The sequence below is a fragment of the Dromaius novaehollandiae genome, chromosome 3 (genome assembly GCF_036370855.1).
Source record: "Dromaius novaehollandiae isolate bDroNov1 chromosome 3, bDroNov1.hap1, whole genome shotgun sequence".
Lineage (NCBI taxonomy): Eukaryota > Metazoa > Chordata > Aves > Casuariiformes > Dromaiidae > Dromaius > Dromaius novaehollandiae.
In genome coordinates, this window is record NC_088100.1 from 38,583,098 (window position 1) to 38,603,725 (window position 20,628).

Sequence of the window (20,628 nt, forward strand, 5' to 3'; positions counted from 1 at the left end):
AAGTTGTGTGTATATACATGTAGAAATATCTATTTTTTTAATGCTTGGGATTGGCAGGACTGCCCCCAACTCGGCATATTTCCGCCCTTTGTCGCCAGCCGTGACCAGATCTGCGTGGACGCCGGCTTTTCCTCCGCGAGCGGTGCCCGCGCGGCCGGCTGGGGTGAATTCCGGAGGGAGCCGGCTGTTCGCTGCAGCCGCCACGTAGGATGGCTGCGCGTGCCCTGTTGCTGCACTCGGGGGGGCGGGGGGAGAGCTGTTGGAGCGTGTCTTGGAGCTGACCTGACTCCCCTGACCGCAGTCTCGCTTGTCTGGAGGGAGCTTGCGCTCCCTGCAGCGCAGCGGCCCCGCGGAGGCGCGCCAAGAGCTACCGCCGCCCGGCGAGACGTGGCAGCGCCTGTTACGGCTGCTGCCTTCGGGGTCACCTGGTGATCAAACCACTATGAAAAAACGCTCTAGCATTCGTGATTACAGGGGAAAAAAAACCTAAACCGTGGAGTTTGACTCCAGGCTTCTCGTTCCAGGTGTGTGTGGAGGGCAGTGTGTTATGGCTGCTACAGTAAAGGAGTGTCTGGAGCTCCAGCTCCTGGAAGTGGAAATGCTCTTTTCGATGTTCCCGAAGAAAGGTGAAATAAACCTGTGTGATGAGGATGCCGTGCCTGGCATGCAGCGCTATCTGAGAAACTCTGAGGGAGCTCTGCCCCCGCAGCTCGGGTATTCGGTTGCTATCGATGTAGGGGAGTCAAAGGTGAGGACTTCCACTTAGAAGTGTTCATGTGTGTTTTCTTTACTGCTAGCGCAGACGCTTAAAAAACAAGACTTTTTCCCCCCAACTTTGCTCTAGAAAAGGAAAAAAACACATTTTCTATTTGCCATTTCAAAAGTTAAGAGTAACAAAAACATCTGCTGTGTTTTAGTTATTTATTTGAGTCTTAATTTACTTTGTGCAAGAAAGGCTAATAGAATTGCAGATAAGAATAAGTAAGTGATATTAGCTGTACGCACACAACATTCAAAAGAGCTCAGCTAGGGTTGCGTCCATATAAGGGTTGTTAGTTTACTGGTTTACAAAGAGCTGTGTATTATAAAGGTAAAGCTTTCCTCATGTAAATACAAATGTTGCACTTTATACTATTCTAATAAAACCCCTCTAATATTTCTCTCATCTGCCCTTTGCCATGCATGCTTAGTTTCATTGATTTGTTTTGAAAAGAAGACTAATGTAAAAATAGTCAAAAATGGTGGAACACTGTTAAGAGTAACATGAACATTAAAACCAGCCTAGGAACTGGGAGACAACATTTACAGTATAATGAGTTCCATTAGCTTACCTTAGTTGTCATGCCTAACCTTTTTCTCAATAAGTGATGTAAATAATTGCACAGAAAACAGCCGTTAGTGGAGGCCCGGGTATAAAATAGTGCAATGACTGCAAGTTGAAAGTAGACAGACTCAACCTAGAAGTAGATGCAGTTTCCTAGAAATAGCAATAATTAAACATTGGAACAAATTACAGGGTAAATTGGTAGACATCATTATTTGGAAACTTAACTACAAGATTAGGTATCCATCTAAAATGTACCCAGCCTTTTTAGAGAAGCTTAGTGAACTGTGTATGGACAGCTTGTGTTGTAAGAATTTTTTTCCCATGACAGATTTTCAAGGAACTTGGGAAGGAATTAGTCATTTAATGATTCAGTTCTCTCTGCAGGACTAATCATATGGTTGTATAATTTAGTGGAAGTCCCCTAATGGTAAATAAGAGCCTCAAGCACTGAGGGCACGTGAATCCTCTCCTGTTCTTTGTTACCACAGGTGAAGTTCAGTTTCCAGGGAACTGAAGTGTTCCATTTTAAGACACTGTAGGAATAATCAGAGAAATTCAACAGCCCGTGTAGGATCCAGTAGGAGATCAGCCTACGTAACTGAGAGGTTTCCATTTCCTAAAATGCACTTAGGATCAAAATGATTTTATTCCATGTAATTCTGAGAGCACTTCCTCTGTTAGGGTGAATACTTGTTTAAAATAGTAACAATATACAATATGTACAGTCATAAACACTTTTCCATCTAACTCTTGTTCCTGTTTTCCTTCTTGGGATAGCTGGTCATCCAACAACTGTGACGAGTTCATTGATCATATGAATTTGGTAAGGGGCAAGATTCTCAAAAGCCACTTGCCCCTTTACTCTGAGAGCCTTGTAGTTTACCGTTGAAGCAACACTGAGCGCAGCGTATGGAACGTGCAGTAGAAATATCCCTAGAGGATATCTATCCAACTTCTGTCAAGCCACAGTGTTATCTCAGGAAATAGAGCAGAAGCGATCAGCCTTGATAGCATTAGAGATGTTGGGAAAGTCCCAGCAAGGTGCAACAAAAGGAACAGGCAAAAGAATAGGTTATTCGGGCAAAAGGAAAATGGAAGAAATAATTCCAGTCTTTAGCATGTGGTAATCTTAATTACATCTCCTCATAATCTGACAGGAAAGAAGAAACTAGCATGGCTTTCAACAGCTGCAGAATTCATTTTCTTTCTTTGTGTTTGTGTGTGTTCTGTTTTTAAGGCAAAAGTAGAATTGCAGGTACTGTTGCCTCACATGTATCTTCATGTAGCTCCTCAACTTTTTGCAAGATCAGATGCACTAAACAGACAGCAACAGTTGCAGCTCAACACTCACCTCACTTCTCACATCAGCTCTTTGGATTTAGGTGAACTGTGTGTATGTGCAGCTGTCCAATGGGTGAAGGAAAACAGCCTGCCTTATTTGCAAAACAGTACAAGCACTTCTGAAGGTGCTTCAAAAGCAGAAGTATTTAAAGAAACATTTCATCGCATGTGGATCTATAGCCATCATATATATAGGCAGGAACTGAGAAAAAAGATTTTTGACTGTGCAAAGAAGTTAAATCTGATTGGCTTCTGTCTAACAGGAAAATCTGGTGTGATCTGTGTGGAGGGAATGAGAGAAAACTGTGAAGAGTTCTGGCGTGTTATTAGGTATCCCAATTGGAAGCATATTTCATGCAAGCATGTGGAGTATAGAAACTGAGGGAAACATTGATAGTCTTCGTCTCTTTCATACTTTTGAAGACCTACAGTTTCAGGCGCATGGTGATTATGGCCTGAGGAATGACTATCACATGGATCTGGGCCAGCTCCTAGAATTCCTGAAACAACATCAAAGTGGACATATTTTTCAGATTTTCTTTGATGTTGAAGGCAAACTTTCAGACAAATAAGAGAAACTGTGTAAGTTTTAATTTTGGACAGCAGGTGATGAAGCAAACATTGAAATACTGTGCCTTACAGCTACTGTGAAATGGGAAACTTTAACAGGCAAGAAGGACAGTTCAAGGAGTTAATCTTTGCTTCTGTTCTGAATTGTTGCATACACTTGAGAAATGTTTGCTTATTTTCTGAAACCCTAAAATCAGCATTTATCATTCTTGAGCCACATCTCAAAGAAGTAGTTACAAGATGATAAAAATTCCACCGTGCAGTATCCTGAATTATACAGTTCTGTCTCCTCTTATACTATGCTGTATGATACTAACCTGAGGTGCAAGCCTGTAGTTAACAGCTTCCACACAGAGCTACAGGAGACTGAACTGGCTGCTATCACAGATCAATGTGGTTTCCAATACAAAACCATATTCTGCTCAAAGAAATCTTACTGCTGTATTCATGATTTACTTCATGCAGTGTTTTGTACTGCTTCACAAAGCATGCGCTCTCACTTCATTCCATGAAATGCAAAGACTGTGCCCAACCACAACATCAAGCTTTGCTTTTAAATAAAGGAGTGTGTGTGTGGGGGGGGGGGAATCCCACGTTACCCTGTCACTTGTATGCTTTGGGTATTACCTATTCAATTTTACTGCCATTACCGACCATCATTTTCCAGCTGCTCTTTCTACTATCTCATTATGGTCTGTGTATGTTATTAGTAATTTTTCAGCTGCTCACCTCATGACATTTCGTATATATATTGCTAGGCCAAGCACCTTGGAAATGAAAGCATGTAAGAGGTGATATAATAAACAAAAGTTTAATGTTGTCTCTTTTCCTTATATAGTAAATAAAAATGCGTACAACTTTACCAGTCTTTGCTATGTCAAGTTAGTACTGAGATATAGACAATTTTCCAGGAGCTTGTTACAGGAAATAATATTATATTAATGTCTCAGTAGGGAGCTCTTTCCTTTTCGGCAGTGTACAGAGTCTGTGTTCAGATAGTGATTAGATCAGTTAGAACTTCCAATTTATAATGGATCATTATAAATCATATTTCAAGGTCATCGATGTAATATGTAGATGATGAATGCTACTGAAAAGTCCAAGCAGCTGTGCCTTAAAGAACCACGAGCTTGCTGCTTTTGTTGCCTTCCACTTTGTCACTGGAGCACAGTAATATGAAAACTGGTACTGAGCTAAAAACCAGACTTAACTGGTGAGCTGTAGAGGTTAGGGCTGTTCTAACCTAAAAGTCAGACCACTTGGACAGCTCCTACTTAACAACTGTATTTCAGTACACTCAGTTCACCACTATAGAATTAATAACAGAGATCTATTGTATTTCAAATAAAATACAAGAAAGTGTTTAATACCTTTTTCATAATAGCAATATATTGAAATACAGGTGATGACAAAATTTCAGGTTGTTCAGAATGACTGAAATATATTACTGTGGTAAGTATGAATATTGTTTATGTGGCCATAATTTTGGCCAATATTATAAAAAGCACAGACAAAAAAATGTTGACAGTTACCCATTATGTAATGGGGAGAAAAGTGTCTCTTCTTTGTGGGGTCAGTACTTGCAGTCTAGCCATAGCAGAACTGAGGAGCTGGACAAATAAAATTCTTTTTTTTGGTTTTGTAGAGCTACTGCTAAAGCGTGATAGGTTTAAAAAAAAAAAAAAAAAAAAAAGTGCAACTGCCCTTTGTTTCCAGAACTGTACATTACACTTTTCATGGAGTGATAATTCTATAACAGTAATTCTGGGGGGTTTTTTTTTTTTTTAGAACATTAGGTGACATGTCAGTATGCCAATGCATATTCCACATGATGCAAGTTTTATTAGCCCCAATAAAATAATTTACTTTCAGTCTTGGTGAGAAGTAGCTAAACAGTTTTAGAAATAGGCCTTATCCATGAGACTTCAAGCTGGCATAGAAGGTCAGAAAGGCTGTGTAGGAGGATGGTCAAACAATTCAGAGGTGGAGCTGGCTGAAGCTTTATTCTGAGCAAAAGCTTTGTTGTTTGTACATTTTTTCTAAAAGTGGAAATGACTGATGATACAGTCTGGTCAGCTGGTCAGTATATAAGGAAGATCACGGGTTCATGTTTTTTAATTCTGGGGATGCTAATCATGAGTCATGAGTAGTTCCCCTGAATGCTTCAGTTGTGCTTTGCAGAGGAAATAATTTTTTTTATACAAGGATAAGGGTAACTGCCAGTTACTACTAACTTTTCATAACTAGTTGACAAATTAGAAGGGGTAAGAAAAGTAAGCAAGGTATCTTCAAATGAAATTTAGTGTGTAGAAGAAGAACATAACATTCAGAATTAGCAAGTTAAGAAACTAAGGTACAAACAATACCAAAGAAATTGAGCTAAACAGATAATCGGCATCCAGATAACAGTAAGAGAGAAATGTTCAGTAAATATCAAAGCTTTGCTAAACAGATAATCGGCATCCAGATAACAGTAAGAGAGAAATGTTCAGTAAATATCAAAGCTTTAATAAAATGTGTTTGATCCCTCCATAATGATGGATTCTTTTCCTCATAATTATTCAGTAGGCCTTGGCTGGGTGATTTGGAAGTTTGTTACAAAGAATAATACTTTATCACATACGATGTGTGTTTAAAAATACATTGGCCTGTAATATTCAAAGATTTCTATGCTGTTTATAAAAACAGTAAATGCACAAGGTTTAATACATAAAAGGCCTACTAACCAGATGGCTGATGTGTGTAATAAAATACACAGTCAAAAAGAAGTCTTCTCTCTTTTTTTCGTCAAGAACATGAAGTCCAAGTACTTCATGAACTTTAAGCCAAACAATTGCTGAATATCAAAACAGCAGTTATCCTGCAGAGCGACTGAAATCTTCAAGCATCTACATGACATCAGCTTAGCTATTAAGTAAAATTAAAATGGTCTAATTATATATGAACAAAAGCTTCTGCAGATTTAGTTCTCATAAAAGTCTCAGGAATCTACACCACGGGAGACAAATATAAGGCTTTTCTCTGGAGGAAAGATAATCTAAACTTGTATTCTTTAAAGTTTTTTTTTTTTTTAAATAATGATCTGTCAGTTTATGCAAATTACATTGTGATCTTTAATGGTTTAAACAGTGCTCACATATATTTCTTAGATTATTTTCCATTGTATTATTTGTCTGTTTAAGCCTAGTATTGTTTTCATTGATGTTTGTGACAAAATGCTGAACTTAAGTTACAACCAGTTATTTTGATTACAAAAAGATCTGTAAGACTTTATTGTAGGATATCTGAGGTAAAATAATAATCAAAAAATGAACAACACAAATCCACTTCTCCAATTAATTTTTATTTTCTCATATGTAATTAATGACTTCCTAATCTCAGTTTCTAACCAAATATTGCAATTTAGAAAAAGTTTCTGCATCTTAAAAAAATTAACTATTCTTAGGTTTACTAGGCAGAAATGTTCTGAATATTGTAATGCTTTTAACTGCTGCTAGTTTTTTCATTCCCAGTTAAATATTTACATTTGCACTTTCATGGCTTCTTCAGGCCAGGTATATGAGTCAGCCACAAAGCTGTTATAATCGGTGTTGTAAATCTGAGAGCAGATGAAGGCTTCCAGGTCCTTGGGCTGAGGATAGGAGGAGGCGGTATTATTCCTATAGGCTTCTTCTGCGATCTGGAAAGACACGTTAAATTGCTAATTAGTGCTGATAAACTTTTTCAGTACATTTAACAGGATTTAAGTAGGAATTAGTTTAAAATCAGTATAAGACTTCACCTTCTCTAGTGCGGTCAGTCAGATGATTTACCTAAATTTACACTGAATCTGGGCTAGTATATAGTGAATAAGATTAGGAATAGGATGATGTCTGCATCCATTTAAGTCAGTCTTACTCATGCTACTTTTGAACTCTTCCAAGATTATCTGGTCTTTACTGTTACAAATACAGTGACTTGTTCAGTGTTCCTCCTCATCCAGTAATAGTTTTTATTGTGCAGCAGTGGTTAAAATACTCCACAAACCCCAAGCACTAGAGGTACAATTTCTGCTGTTCTGTCCTCAGATTACTCAGATTTAACATCTTCAAAGCACGGTAAGGAAAATGTGATTTTTTTAGAGCTTCTATGCTCCTTGTATATGAGAGAAGCTTATAGTATTTGCTATAGGTAAACTCACAAGAAAAAAAAGGCCCTACACACTAAACAGGTTTGATTCCTCAGATGGCTGGAGAAAATATATTTTGTGTGTGTGTGTTTGTGCACGTGCGTGTGCTTGCTTTTTTCTCCCCCAGATCATATCTAAGTAAGTGAATCAATTATCACAAGTATAGCTAGAATGAAATGAAGTTTTGAAGGGTTTGGAGCCCACTCAGCACATCAAGGTAGCCTCTCATGCCTGAAGAACACCTACTTGAGAAATATGTAACTTTTGATTGGACATTTATCTATAAAACACCCGAAGTTTGATGCCCTGGTTTGAAGCAGCAGCAATCTTTGGTAAGATCTGCTTCAGCTTTACTTGGCAGACAAATGCACCTACTTTGAAATAGAGAAAGACAATCTTCTTCCTGCTCTCCTCAGCCCTCACTTTAAAATAATTGTTTTAGCTTGGTGAGAAGCTAAGTCCCCAAATAGAAGAGTTACTATATTCAGACTTCCTTTCTAGGATTAATCTGAAACCCAACCTGATTTGTCTGAGAAGCACGTAAGGTGTTTTAAAATATAAGAGTTCATCTTCAGGTCTGTGCACATAATTATCACAGTTGAATGAGGTCTGAATTTATACCCTTGATTTGGTATTCCAAAAAATTTTCAAAGTATTCCTCCCCTGGAAAGGGCAGGGGCCATCACTAATGCTCTTGTGCTGTATGAGCCAGAATTGGTATTTGCAGGAAGAAAGTTTAAATAGAGGTCAGGCAGAAAAAGAATTATTTGGTAACATTTTCCTTTTTTGGATTATATGTACACACATGCAAATAACCTTTACAGGGTCAATAGAGATGGAGCCTCTGTTGCTGTCTTTCTGCCAAACACGGGTGGTTTGATTTAGACTGAGGAATGCAGGTAATATTTTGACTTCTACAGATTAGAGCTATTACTTGCATAAAAAAACCTGAACTGCAAGAAGGATTTTTTTTCTTAATACACAGAATGAATAAAGCTAAGGGAACTTTTTCATGCATGAGGGATCTCCATTGTTCTTTCAAAAGAATATTCAGTAAGTGGGATTATTTATAGTAAGGTAACCAAGAGAGAAATCCAAGAATTAGAGTAAAAGAAACATCCGAAAAGACCCACCAGAATGAGGGAAGAACTGCGGTTAAGTACAGTATTTCAAAGCTTCCTCTTCCTCCCCCTAGGACAGCCAGATTTCTTGGTGAAATTGCAGGTTTATCAATTGCAGGTTTAGGTCAGTTAATTAAAATCTATCCACATCAATTCTATATTTGCCAGTTTAAAAAAAAAAAAAAAGCCATAGACAAAAAAGCATCCCCTGCAGTTAGTTTTCTGATAGGCCAGGACAAAATGAAGCAGTGACAGGACAAAGGGCATTGCTTAGCCTCTTCACAGACAACCGATAATCATGGAGGAACAAAACGTGCAGGCTTTCGTGACTGTGAGTTTACACACCAACTGGCATAACATCTCCTAACCAGCAGACAGTGCAGTGTAGGCTCTAGAGACATCATTCCACTTTAACATCGGTAAATAAACAGTGAATCTGCTACACTTCCACCTCTTTCCTTCTTGTACTTGGAATAAATTTGGAGTTATATCTATACACTTGAATTTAATTTAGAAACTACTACTTGACCAAGAGTGATGTAAAACAACTTTTGTGAAGACAGATACATTAGTTCATCAAATCAAATGTTAAATTATGTAGAGAGTATAAGAAAAGAAAAAGTAACAAAAGACTGGAGTGACTTACCTTCACAGCAATTTTCAGTGACACATCCTGAATAGTGACTAAAGGAGGGTACAGACGACCCTCTGTTAAATGCTCCTCTGAAACCTGCTGAGCTATTACCTAGAAATAAAGTAGACATGTTTAACTTCAAATGCAGACACAGCTGTAGCTTTATGAGTGATCTAGTCTTAACAAGGAAAGAAACGGTTTCTCTTTGGCAAATCATGCAGATACTGCTTAATCCACCTAGGTAGTGTTTGTTAACAACCAACCTTACTATTAGGAGTATCTACAAAAGAGCTAGAAATTTAGGGAGCACAAAATGCCTTTTTCTCACTCAGATAAGACTATTTTGCTCTGATTGTATTAAATCTTTATTCATTTATATGCTTGTAGATAGGAGAGGAGAGAAAGGAAGACTAGTAATGTAAAATCTGATACCATTTTGTTAAGCATTTCCACTTAAGAGGAAATACCACTGTCTTCATGATACAAATGAGTTAAAAAGCTGTGTAGTTCACCCAGATCAAAAGAACAGGAACAGGGTTTTTAATTAGTCCATGATACACAAGAGCTGGCAAGTGCTTCACTATGAGATATAAATTGAGGAATCCCTCCAGCCATCAGTCTTAATTTGGGAAAAAAAAAACTTTTAAAGAAACACCTGTTATTCTGATAGTTGTTAAGTCAGCCTATGCAGAGAATACTGTAAGAGCTTCTCAGGTCAAAAGGGCAAAACACTTCAGAAAAAATTACCATTGGCTGGGCATGCTTGTTGTGCATCTAGCTCACAAATCTATCTGTATGGGATCATAAAAATATGATGGTCAACCACAGAACAAAGCTAAGTAAAAGCTGTTGATTCTCTAAAAGAAATATTATCCAGTGTCTTCTAAAGTCCTACAGATCACTGCAGTCAGATGTAGAAAATAGAAGGTCTAATGCTAAATTCTGGCTTGTTGGGACAACAAACCCACCAATGCTAGAGAGTTTGTCCACTCCACTTTAAGGCTGCAGTAAGTCCATCATCTCAACCATACCAGATAACTGAAGAAATTATTTTGCTCTTGGCTTGATTTTTCACCAGACTGACTAAGGGAAACAAGGAAGGATATAGAAGTTTTGATTCACATCTTGTGAAGAGAACGTCTCCTGCATGGCCTGAACCTTTCTAGTAAGACTGGAAATGTTGCTGGAAATCTCCAGCAATGAACAGGTCAGGAAAACATGACAAGATAGAGAAGCTGTTTGTTTGTGTTTCCTTGGTCATATAAAAAAAAAAATCTTTTATTGCCCTGAGATGTGAGGGAGTTCTCAGCAGAGTGAGGAGAGACACTGCATGCACATTCTGCTGTGGATTTACTTCATCAACTTCATCTGTTACTACAGCAGGCACCATTTAAGAACCAAGGGGTCATGGAGCTGCCTTTAGGTCTAATGATATTCTTGTTATCATTAGCTAATACTTATGCTTGTCATTTTGGGATCCTGATGGACATTTGATGAGCCTGATAATCAGCTTGTTAACCTGTCTTCTACTTTGTAATCTCTCTGTTGGACTTGAAGGTTTCATTTTTTTAATTGCCAACCTTTTTATCTTCTAGGGAGCTACTAGTTAGAACCAAATCTAAGTATCTTCTAAACATATTAAGCACAAAATTCATATATTAAACATGGACTGGCTTTATGTAGTTTTTAATAGTTACCTTCACTGTAATTCTCTACTATAGTTCTCAAAACAAAATATTAAAAAAATATTTTTAAGAAAGTTTTGCATCAGCAGAATCCAGAAGTACATTTCCATATGCTGCTTTGGGACAGAAAGGAAATGACTATGTGGAGGAGGTCACTTACCCTTCAAACAGTCGGACACCCCTAACTCACAGTAAAAGGAGGTTCTTTACACAGAGCAACTGCTCATGCCTCTTAAATCTGTTACATTTTATAAACAGTTTCCATTGCACATTGGGTATACGGTCCTGGAGTGCATCCTTCAGTTTAGTATCATCCAAAAGGAAACCAGTCCCCCCTCCTCTCCCAACACCATGCCACACTGTGAACCAAGGTACATTATATAGGGACACTAGGGAGATTAGCTCCAGAAGGACACTTCTGATCCATACCAAAAGACTAATGTAGATGCACCCTTCATGGTCCCTTCAGGAAAAATGAGAAAGCACTTTTAGATACATCTTTGTGTAATTAGATCATAGACAACAAAAGGTTAGAGCCAAAGCACTGACTAGTCTAAGAGTGATGAGGTAATGCTGAGTGATGTGATCCAGAAGGTTACTTTATAGATATGCTGGTCTGGATAATGTTTGGTGGAGCTGTGCATGACCAATGAGAGGTTCTGAAAGCACGAGGAGAGTCCTGGAAACACTGTGAAATGCAACACTGAAAACCCGGCCCAAACAGAAAGTAAAAATTTTGTGGACTTTTGAGATAGCATACTAACCTGAGAGCAAAAACTACTTGCCACAATTCCTGTTGTATGCAGGAAACTAGAGCTTGGGTGCATTGCTTGTAAATAACTAGTACTTCATCAAAAGAAATGCCTGACCATCATGAATTTGTCCTCCTGGCAGAAGGTGGCTAAAAGTTTGAATGAAAGAGAGCTAACGCTACGGTATCTCCAGTTCAAAGAGAAATCTTGCTCTCTTCTGTAATTTACTCAGCAAACTAGTAGTTGTAGTAAGTTTTTCCATTCAAAGAGGAAGTGTTAACAAGGGCAACAAGATGTTATATCCAAGATATAACAAGTAAAGGGTAATTACTTGCTTACATTTTAATCTGATATTGAGAAATACAGCAGTCACAAAAAAAAAAAAACCAGTAGAGGGAGCTAAGACAACATAAGATCTCCTCCCAGTTTTTGCTTTTTCCCATTAACGACAACTAGGTTAATTAACGATGGTTAATCCTCTGATGAAATCAAACAGGATTTGCAATTGAATATGTAAAAAGGAGCTTGTAACAGTGAATTTTGCTGTTAACAGTTTAACAGGGTTCTGTAGGAAACATGAAATCTGCAGAAATCAATAAGAAGTTGCTGTTAATGTAATGCAGCACTGAAAAAAGGTTAGAAAGTAGAATACTTCTTTTTTATGATGGGGATGGTACAAAGCAAGTCAGACAACATTTGAGCAAGAGTCTACTCAAAGTGGAAGCGGTAGCAAATTTAGACTATACAGATGCCATAACTATTTGTTCTGACAAACTCAAATAAAAGCACTTAAAACTGCAAAAGCACAGACAAAAAGAAAACTTTTCAAAGGGAATGACATATTCTTCAGGTGGTCTCTGAAAAAAGTTCTTGGAGAACATCAGTCAATGGGAGAGCAAAAAAAAAAAGATGGGTCAGTGTAGGAATTATTAAGAATAAGAGAGGTCCATATAGAAAATGTAATTATGCCAATGTATAAAACTGTACTGTACCATCACTTTGAATAGTGTGCATTTTTGCTCCACCTCATTCAAACAAGAAAAGGGTAGAATCAGATATGGTATAAAAAGTAAAAAGGATGATCAGGAGGTTAGTTTTTGTACAAGGAGATTTACTAAATAGAGTAGGGAAAGAAGATGAAAAAGAAAAGACTGAAAGAAGATACAAAAGACAAATGAAGGTGAACATTTCTCACGACAATATGGGAAACCCAAATCATCAGGCAGCAGGAAATCATAAAAGGAAGTAAGTTTTTTTTCCTCCAGAACTCATAATTAAATTGTGACGTTAATTGCCAAAAGCCGCTCAAAGTATAATCAGGCTTTAAAAGCCATTGGGCTCATTTATGAAAGAGAAATCCATACAGGGGTAGAGGCTCCAGCTCAGGAAGTCCTTAAAGCACAGGCTGCCAGAACCTGGGACACCATTTCAACAGAAGGATCAATCTATCCTTTCTGCTCACTTGTCCTCTTTCCCTCAGCTTCTGCTACTAATTACTTTCACAGAAGGATATTGGACTGCTTGGATCTTAGGTCTGACCCACTATGGCCATTTTCAAGTTTTAAAGTTGAATTATTTAAAGTTTTTAATAGAGAAATTAGCTTATTCCATGATCTAAATGAACGGCAGCCAAGACTGGGCAAATGGCATAAAGCAAGTACGGGCATCTTGGCTTTTTGAGGACATACTTTCTATAATGAAAGGATTTAATAGGATAATCTCTGGAGCAACTGAACTGTAGGTCACACATGCCAAGAATATTTCATTAGTTCATAATTCTCTGGCCTTTTTGTTGTGTTTGGTAGGACTCAGAAGACTAGGTAATGTCCCTTGTCATCACAGAGAAATTGCCTGCAATTAAGAGGCATTACAGCTTAGTACCTTAGATTTATCAACCAAAACCAAAGTTACATTCTATTTTACTTGGCATGAAGAAAAGAACACCTGAAAGTAGAATTTGTTGTACTTACAATAAGCTAATTGTGACTTTTATCAGATTTACTTGTAGAGGTGGCAAAGCGAGAATTCAGGAGATGCAGGCAAGCAGCCTGAACTGCTTATTTTTTATACTTTTCTTTTTCAGATATGTTACCATTACAAAATGAGAAGGTCTCTTTATTTAAATAATCTGCATGTTTTTGGCGTTTTAAGTTTTGTAGCCTCTTGGGCACTTCCATTTCAAATGGAGAATACAAACAACTTTTCTAACAACTATGTAAAATTACCTTCCTTTTATCTTCCCATTAAAAAATCCAGAAAACAAAAAAAGCACTTTTGCATTTGCTTTGTACTGTAATTTCAGCTAAGGGCCTAAGCTCTCCTGGCTTTCACATTCCTGATACCTTTTCTAGCAAAGCCTTCTTTGAAATCTATCAGTTTTCTCCTTGCTCAGTAGCAGACCTCAACTCACTCAGGATCCAGACATATGACTGACTGCCTCTAACAGAGTTAGGGAGACCACATGTGAATACGCTTAACTCTGAGAGTATTGTGAAGAGCTGTCCATTGACTTTGGAGCCAATAGAAACTTCCTATGCAAGAAAAAAAGAAAAGTGCACATGTCAAACTTATTAGGGACCTTCATGCTTCAGAAGACATTTATGTAGCAAAATCTTTACTGAAAAGAGGCAGGAGAGAACTTCTATCTTAAGAGAGAATTTAGATGCTTCCCTAAGATTTCCAATACCATTTTACTTCTCTGGATTTTTTGCTGACTTTGCATACTGCCACTTAAAACATGCTTCGATTGCCATGTGTCACCTTTCATCCATCCATCAGCATGCCAAAGCATTCTATATATAGGACCCATTTCACCCAAACCAAAATGAAGCAACTTCTAGAATGAAGTAAGACAACTGTTTAACACAGCAGTTTAGAGCAGCAAGCGAAGAACACCATATCCAACTGAAATTACAGGGGAAGACTGGAAACAGCAGGATATAATTACCCAAAGACTTATGAGATGGATCGTTGCCCTCCTAAGATGGTTAAAGCCAGTGGAGACAGTCTGGACTTTTTACTCATTTTACAGATGGAAATTGCAAATGTCTTTCTTATAGAGGGCAAGCTGCTGTCAAACTTTTTTAAAGATGTCACAGTATGCACCTTAAAAAAGCTCTCAGAAGTCCAGCTGGGGTAGCATGCAAGTGCCTGTCCTTTAAGAAAGCTTCATATCACACATATTGCCAGTCATAAGATCACAGAATCAATATTGCCTCAGTGATAGTAAAAGACCATCTTCTTCCCTTTAATCCTTGAAGAGAACACAAGGAGCAGGAGACCTTGAATGCAATATTCATTACAGAAAGCTGGAAGAGTTGAGTCAGGTATTCTCACTTTTGCTTTCTGTGCATCTTGTTTCCTCTTCTTTGAGCTTTCCATAATAGTTGATACTTTCACTTCGTTTTAGGCTTCCTCTGTACGCTACCTACACCACCCATGTATTCTCAAGCACACTCATTCAGCTGCCTTGAGGATTAGGACACTGCACTCTTGTGAAGCTTTGTGGATTGTAAATTGGTATAAATTCTACTGGGTAAAAATCACCAGTGAAGTGAATGTAAGTTAATTAGGGTTAACTCAGTATACTGATGCTAACCTCCCTCACTGCCATCCCCCTTAATAAAAGCAAAAAGAATCCAGTTTTTAATGACCTTGCATGGACACAGTCAAACCATCTCACACTGCTTAGGGCTTTCTGATGAGAACCACTGTCTGTGCTGAACGTGGGATGAGCTTGGGAGTGTGATGCTGACAGCCAAACAAGGAGCACAAGGAGAGGTAACTCCTCCTGCTGTGGGTGGGGGCCAGCTGAGTCCAGTGAGGCTCATTATCTGGATCTCAGTGTCAGCCAGGAGCAGAGTCCCCAGAGGTGAAGGAAGAAAGAGGAACTGCAGGGCAGGGCAGGGCAGGAGGGGGAAGGAGAAGGCCAGGAGGACAGAGTGGTAAGGGTGCAAGCAGATGATAGCAGATGGGGAGCAAAGATGCTGCACCCAGAAAAGCACAGAATGTTACAACTTTCTTAAGTAAGAAATGGCCACAAAAAGATCAACTTATTGTTTTGGTAGATTTTTTGTAAAAAAAATTGAATACATTCAATTTTAACCACAGCTATTAATTTATTTTGCTTGAGCACAGGATTCTGAATAATAAAGCCCAGATTCTTCTCCAACAGGTGTTGAAGATATAATCCTGTGCACATGCGATGTCATGCTGGAAGGGAGTGGGTGTCAGATTTTGAAAAATCACTGGAAGTGGTGAATGACTCCCCAGGACCAAATGTGCTTGCTCTCTGTTCATCTCTCTGCCCACTGAGTGGGGATAAAGGAGGAGAGGGCAAAGTTGGATAAAATCAGAACAGAGATCATGAAAAACTGCATGTAGAAAGAAAAGAACCAATGCAGAAAAGAATAGGAAATAAAATGGGAAGAATAACATGGCAATTGCATCAAATTGTGGTGTGAGGAACCACGGAGTAATACAGCACTTTTACCAGCTGTTGGCAAGGGAGGTCCACAAGAAACATGATGTTAACACCTCTACTCAAAAATAGCAAAAAGCTTAAAGAAATCCAAATAATATTTGTAAGCAAAACACGCACAAGTGTTACCCCAAAGTTACGAGCATCAGGATATAGCTTCTTTCAGTCTAAAATTAAGTTTATGTGCACATGTATGCAAACTGTATGTACTTGCATGCACCTGTGTTAATACAGCACTGAAGTCTTCCTTTCTCTTCTCTCCTTTCCAGCAGAAGGTGAAGTACATATCAGATGTCCTTCTGACCAAATATTAACTATTTAAAAATAACTTGCTCAAAATAGAATTTATGAAAAAGAACATACCTTGCAAATAAAGATCTTAAACAGAGAAAATGATATTTTTCTAATTTAAAAATATTTAGCTATTTCTGTTTAATTGCTCATTATTACCCAGTTACTAAATTAAGGAATTTAAATAATTTTTAATACAGTACCTCAGCAGTTGTGAGGAACACTTCCTCGCCAATATGTCTCAGTCCACATGAAACAACGCCGAGGGCAACTCCTGGGAACACATAGGCATTGTTGCCCTGTCCAGGATATAGAGTTTGTCCACTTGGAAGAGTGACGGGATCAAAAGGACTTCCACTGGCAAAAATGCCACGTCCCTAAATGGTAACGGCAGAGAAAAACAAAGGATGTTAGTCGAGAGAAGCTGTTGAAATATTTTGTACACCCTTTTAAATACCTACCACTGCGAAAGCTGGGTTACATCTATTTAATCATTCTTCTGAGAGGCTGTTAGAGCTATTTGACTGAACATGTGTCAAGAGCAACTACTTGCCTTACTCAGGTAAGGTAGATATTAGTATAATTTAGAAGAGGGAAAAGTGAAAACCAGCATTAATTATTCATTTTGTACTTCCATGCCAGATGTGCATGGGAAGAAGGTACACAGAAAATACCAAAAGTTGTAAAACTCAAAGTGGACAATACTGTTGTGATAGCAATGGGCGATGCTATTGGAATTTTTCCCAATACAGTAGGAGATCTTCCACAAAAACAGTGCCAATGCCAGTAATGTTGACCTGCTACGTTTGGATGAAGGGTCAGGGGATTTCTGAGGGGCTGTGGAGAGGCAGGGGTCTCTGCCTCTACCCAGCTCCCCTTTCCAAGCCACTCTGCAGCTCAACACAATGCCAGACGGGCAAGCTCTGTCCGTGGGACGTCATCCCTTGGTGCCACCTACAGCATAAGCTGACAACAGGACTGCCTCTGCCCCCACCTTTTGGCTACACGTAATATACAGAACAGGGCCAGGGCACTATCTCAGGCACTGGCATGTGATCGTCCAAACTGTCAGCATGCTCCTAGCAGATTTCTGTGTAGTGCCAGCTAGCACTGTTCCTGATAGTGTCCAGGCACCATGCACAGACTGGTCCCAACAGACAGTATGGAAGAGCCAACCTGTTTGGGGGAGTTAGAGAGTTTAACTGTATGGATACAAGTTATGCCACATCACTTGTGCTGAGGAAGGGCCAGGAAGGTGACTATGTTGAAACATAAGAAAATACTTTTTTACTGTGAGGATGACTGAACACTGGAGCAGGTTGCCCATAGAGGCTGTGGAGTCTCCACCCTTGGAGATGTTCAAAACCCAACTGGACACGGTCCTGGGCAACCACCTCCAGCTGACCCTGCTCCAGTTGACTGATGATCTCCAGAGGTCCCTTCCAACCGCAACTATTCTGTGATTCTGTGACCAGAGAACAGGCTCTAACTCATTTTACACTGTTGTTCACATGAGGCCTCTAAATCTTTTTCCCAGGACCCAAATACACATGCAGCTCCACGCTGGCACTGTACTGGGGAGCGGGTGCAGCACTGCAGGCCAGAGCCCAGAAAAGCGAGTGCAGTTGGCTTCCAGGCATTCTCCTGCCCCTCACTGCTGCTGGGGAGAGAGGCCAAGCAGGGCCAGCTCTGGCACTGGCATCAGACAGCTGGGGAGCAGGGACGGGTATGGGGTGGCCCAGAAGTGGAGACAGGGCTCATGTTGCTAATAGCTGAACATTAGGAATATTAGGTCTGGTATCATTCAGTAGCATGCACGTTTAGTGCTGTGATACTATCAAAGTGCTGACAGACAGCCCACAGCACGGCTGTCAATAAGTTTCAAGCCTGATGCAATCTCACTTTTCACTTCAGGGTTGAGAAACAGCTTGCTCTGAGCAGAGGCCAGCACAATCTAGTGCCGTTTAACAGTGACAGAAGCTGCAAGTGATCGCAAGCGATTCATCTGCAGCACTACCATTCATATTTTCCCCATGTCATTTCTGACATCTAGGGAGAGGGAAGTAATTTCTAAACTAGAAATGCAGTTTTAGAATAATAAGGTAAGTGACTTTTCAGAGGCCCAGAGGTCCTGAGCTTTTGATTTGCTGAGGAGGTAGTACCCTAGAATTTAAGCAGTAAATTTAGGTGGGGAAGAAAAGCTCATGAGAAGCCAGTCTCTCTCTAGGCAAACACTGCTAAAGTGATAAATGTTGCTGTTAAAGACTTAAGAAGTGCTTTGTATCAGAAATATCTATGCCTATTTTAGGGAACTGAAAAAGTGCATTTTAAATACACAACTGTTCCTATTCAGTTCTTCAAAGAGTATTCTGTTTAGTTTGGTGTCAGGCAGTATGATCGTGGCCCGCTTATTATACACTTTGGTGACAGATCAAATACTGCAGTGTATCTTTTGCTCCTTTTACCAGACGCAGCTTCTCATTATAACCATCCCTTTATGGAGTCCACTTCCCCGATTCTTGCGTTGCACTATAATTGCGTACTTCTCAGTGGGGAATAGGCATGCTAAATTTGTCTTCTAAACCCTGTGAAACTGTCACACTAACGGCCCTGTACTTGACAAGAAATCCACACAAAATCCACTATAAAATGCATATAGTCAACTACTCATATATAGCAAATTCTAGACTGAATTACAAGAGAATGTGCTTATTGGCACTTACATGTATAATTATGAAATACTTTAAATAAGCAAACACAGTTCTCTTAATTTTCTCCCATGTTTCAGTAACAGAAATCTTTGTAAGAGGGGTCAATCATTACCCCTATTCTTAATAATTATTTTAAAGATTCTATTCCCCATATTGAGGCATTTTCTTACCCTACACAGTATTTATAAAATCTCTAAGGAAAAGCATGCCACTGTGTATTTATGTTACACAGAATGGTACAACTCAAAAATAGCCTTAAGGCTTCAACAATTGACAATTACTGATGCCTCAGCTATAATAAAGAACTTCAAATCTTGACTTACATCCTACAAAAGCTATTAAAAAAATTTATGAGGGTTCAGGCATGTATTGACTTTAGTGAAACTGTGTCTTGATAGAATAAAATCCTGCTATTTAATTTAACTCATTTTTACACATACACAGAAACACAATTAGTATTTGCTTCATCTTTATCCCATGTTAAATTTAGTTTGCAATTTACTTTGCACTACGTATACTGGGCAGATGTTAAACTTTGGTTACCTCTGTATACTTGTAGCACTGCTCAGCAGTACACTCTGCTTTGCTGGTAGGATTGCTGAGAGCAAAAATAATAGGACGTTTGTTGAAAGCAGCCATATCCTGAAGAATTTGTTTAGTAAAAGCACCACCAATTGCAGCAACTCCTAAACAAGAAAAACACGCATGTAAGAAGCAAACAATTGCAATTTGTTCAAAGTAACTCATGAACATCACTTTTAAAAGAACAAAGTTTCTTTTACTGCATACCTCCCCATTTAAAATGTAGTTCAACTCCTTTTCTAACAGTGTTTAAAAAAAGTTCCGCAAAAAAAGATTTTGCTTCTTCAAGTGCTATAAATTACTGGGTTTTTGCATATGTCTAACTCACAGATTATCTGTAAAAATAACCCCTGTGATTCAGCAATAGTGCACATTATGACCTGCAACTAACACAGGGAAACCTGACCCGAGAGGTGCTTTTTCAAGTTCTGTCTCCCCAGTTTCCAAGGGCTCCACTCAGTACATCTGACCAATGTCCTTCCTGCCCCAGCTTTTAATTTTGTATGTATTATTGGAAGGTGTTAATTTCAAGTAGCAGTACTTCTAAAGCAGTGTGGATTACGTACATGCAAATATGGTAATTAGTTAATTCATAAAATACTTTGTAAATGTGTAACAGTGAGGTGCCATGTCATGTTCTTTTAAAAAGACCCTCTTGCTGCTAGAAGCTGAGCCCAGTACATTCAGATGCCTCATACACAACTTCACACAAGGTCTATACAAAACTAGCGGGTACCAGCCGAAAGGTAATTAGGCAGGAGGCCTGGGGAGAGGCCGGGTGCTGATATTCTCCAGCAGCCGGTGGGATCAGAGCCAGCAGTGGTGCAGCCTGCTCTCCAGGGGGAAACGCAGGGACCCCAGCCCTATGGTGCCAGCAAGCATGAGAAGCCTCTGATGACACTGGTTCTTGCAACTCCAGCTGCAAGGGTCACGCTTAGGTGTCGTCCCTGACATAAGGCAGGATCT

At 39.1% G+C, this 20,628-nt stretch overlaps 2 protein-coding genes across 2 annotated transcripts in view; one reads left to right on the forward strand and one right to left on the reverse strand.

The window, feature by feature from the left end:
- Positions 1–16: 16 nt before the first annotated feature.
- RWDD2A (RWD domain containing 2A) lies at positions 17–4,098 on the forward strand. The gene is given in 4 exon segments (XM_064508721.1): positions 17–163; positions 525–748; positions 2,565–3,037; positions 3,039–4,098. Coding segments are annotated over 3 exon segments (876 nt in total). The 5' UTR covers positions 17–163; positions 525–547; the 3' UTR covers positions 3,241–4,098.
- A 2,462-nt stretch (positions 4,099–6,560) lies between these two features.
- Positions 6,561–20,628, reverse strand: part of ME1 (malic enzyme 1) — a 202,918-nt gene continuing 188,850 nt past the window's right edge. The window contains exons 11-14 of the mRNA XM_026121035.2: positions 19,624–19,766; positions 16,573–16,746; positions 9,174–9,272; positions 6,561–6,917 (exon numbers count right to left, since the gene is read on the reverse strand). Of these exons, the coding sequence (XP_025976820.1) occupies positions 6,759–6,917; positions 9,174–9,272; positions 16,573–16,746; positions 19,624–19,766 (575 nt within the window). The 3' untranslated portion in view covers positions 6,561–6,758. The remainder of the gene's footprint in view (positions 6,918–9,173; positions 9,273–16,572; positions 16,747–19,623; positions 19,767–20,628) is intronic.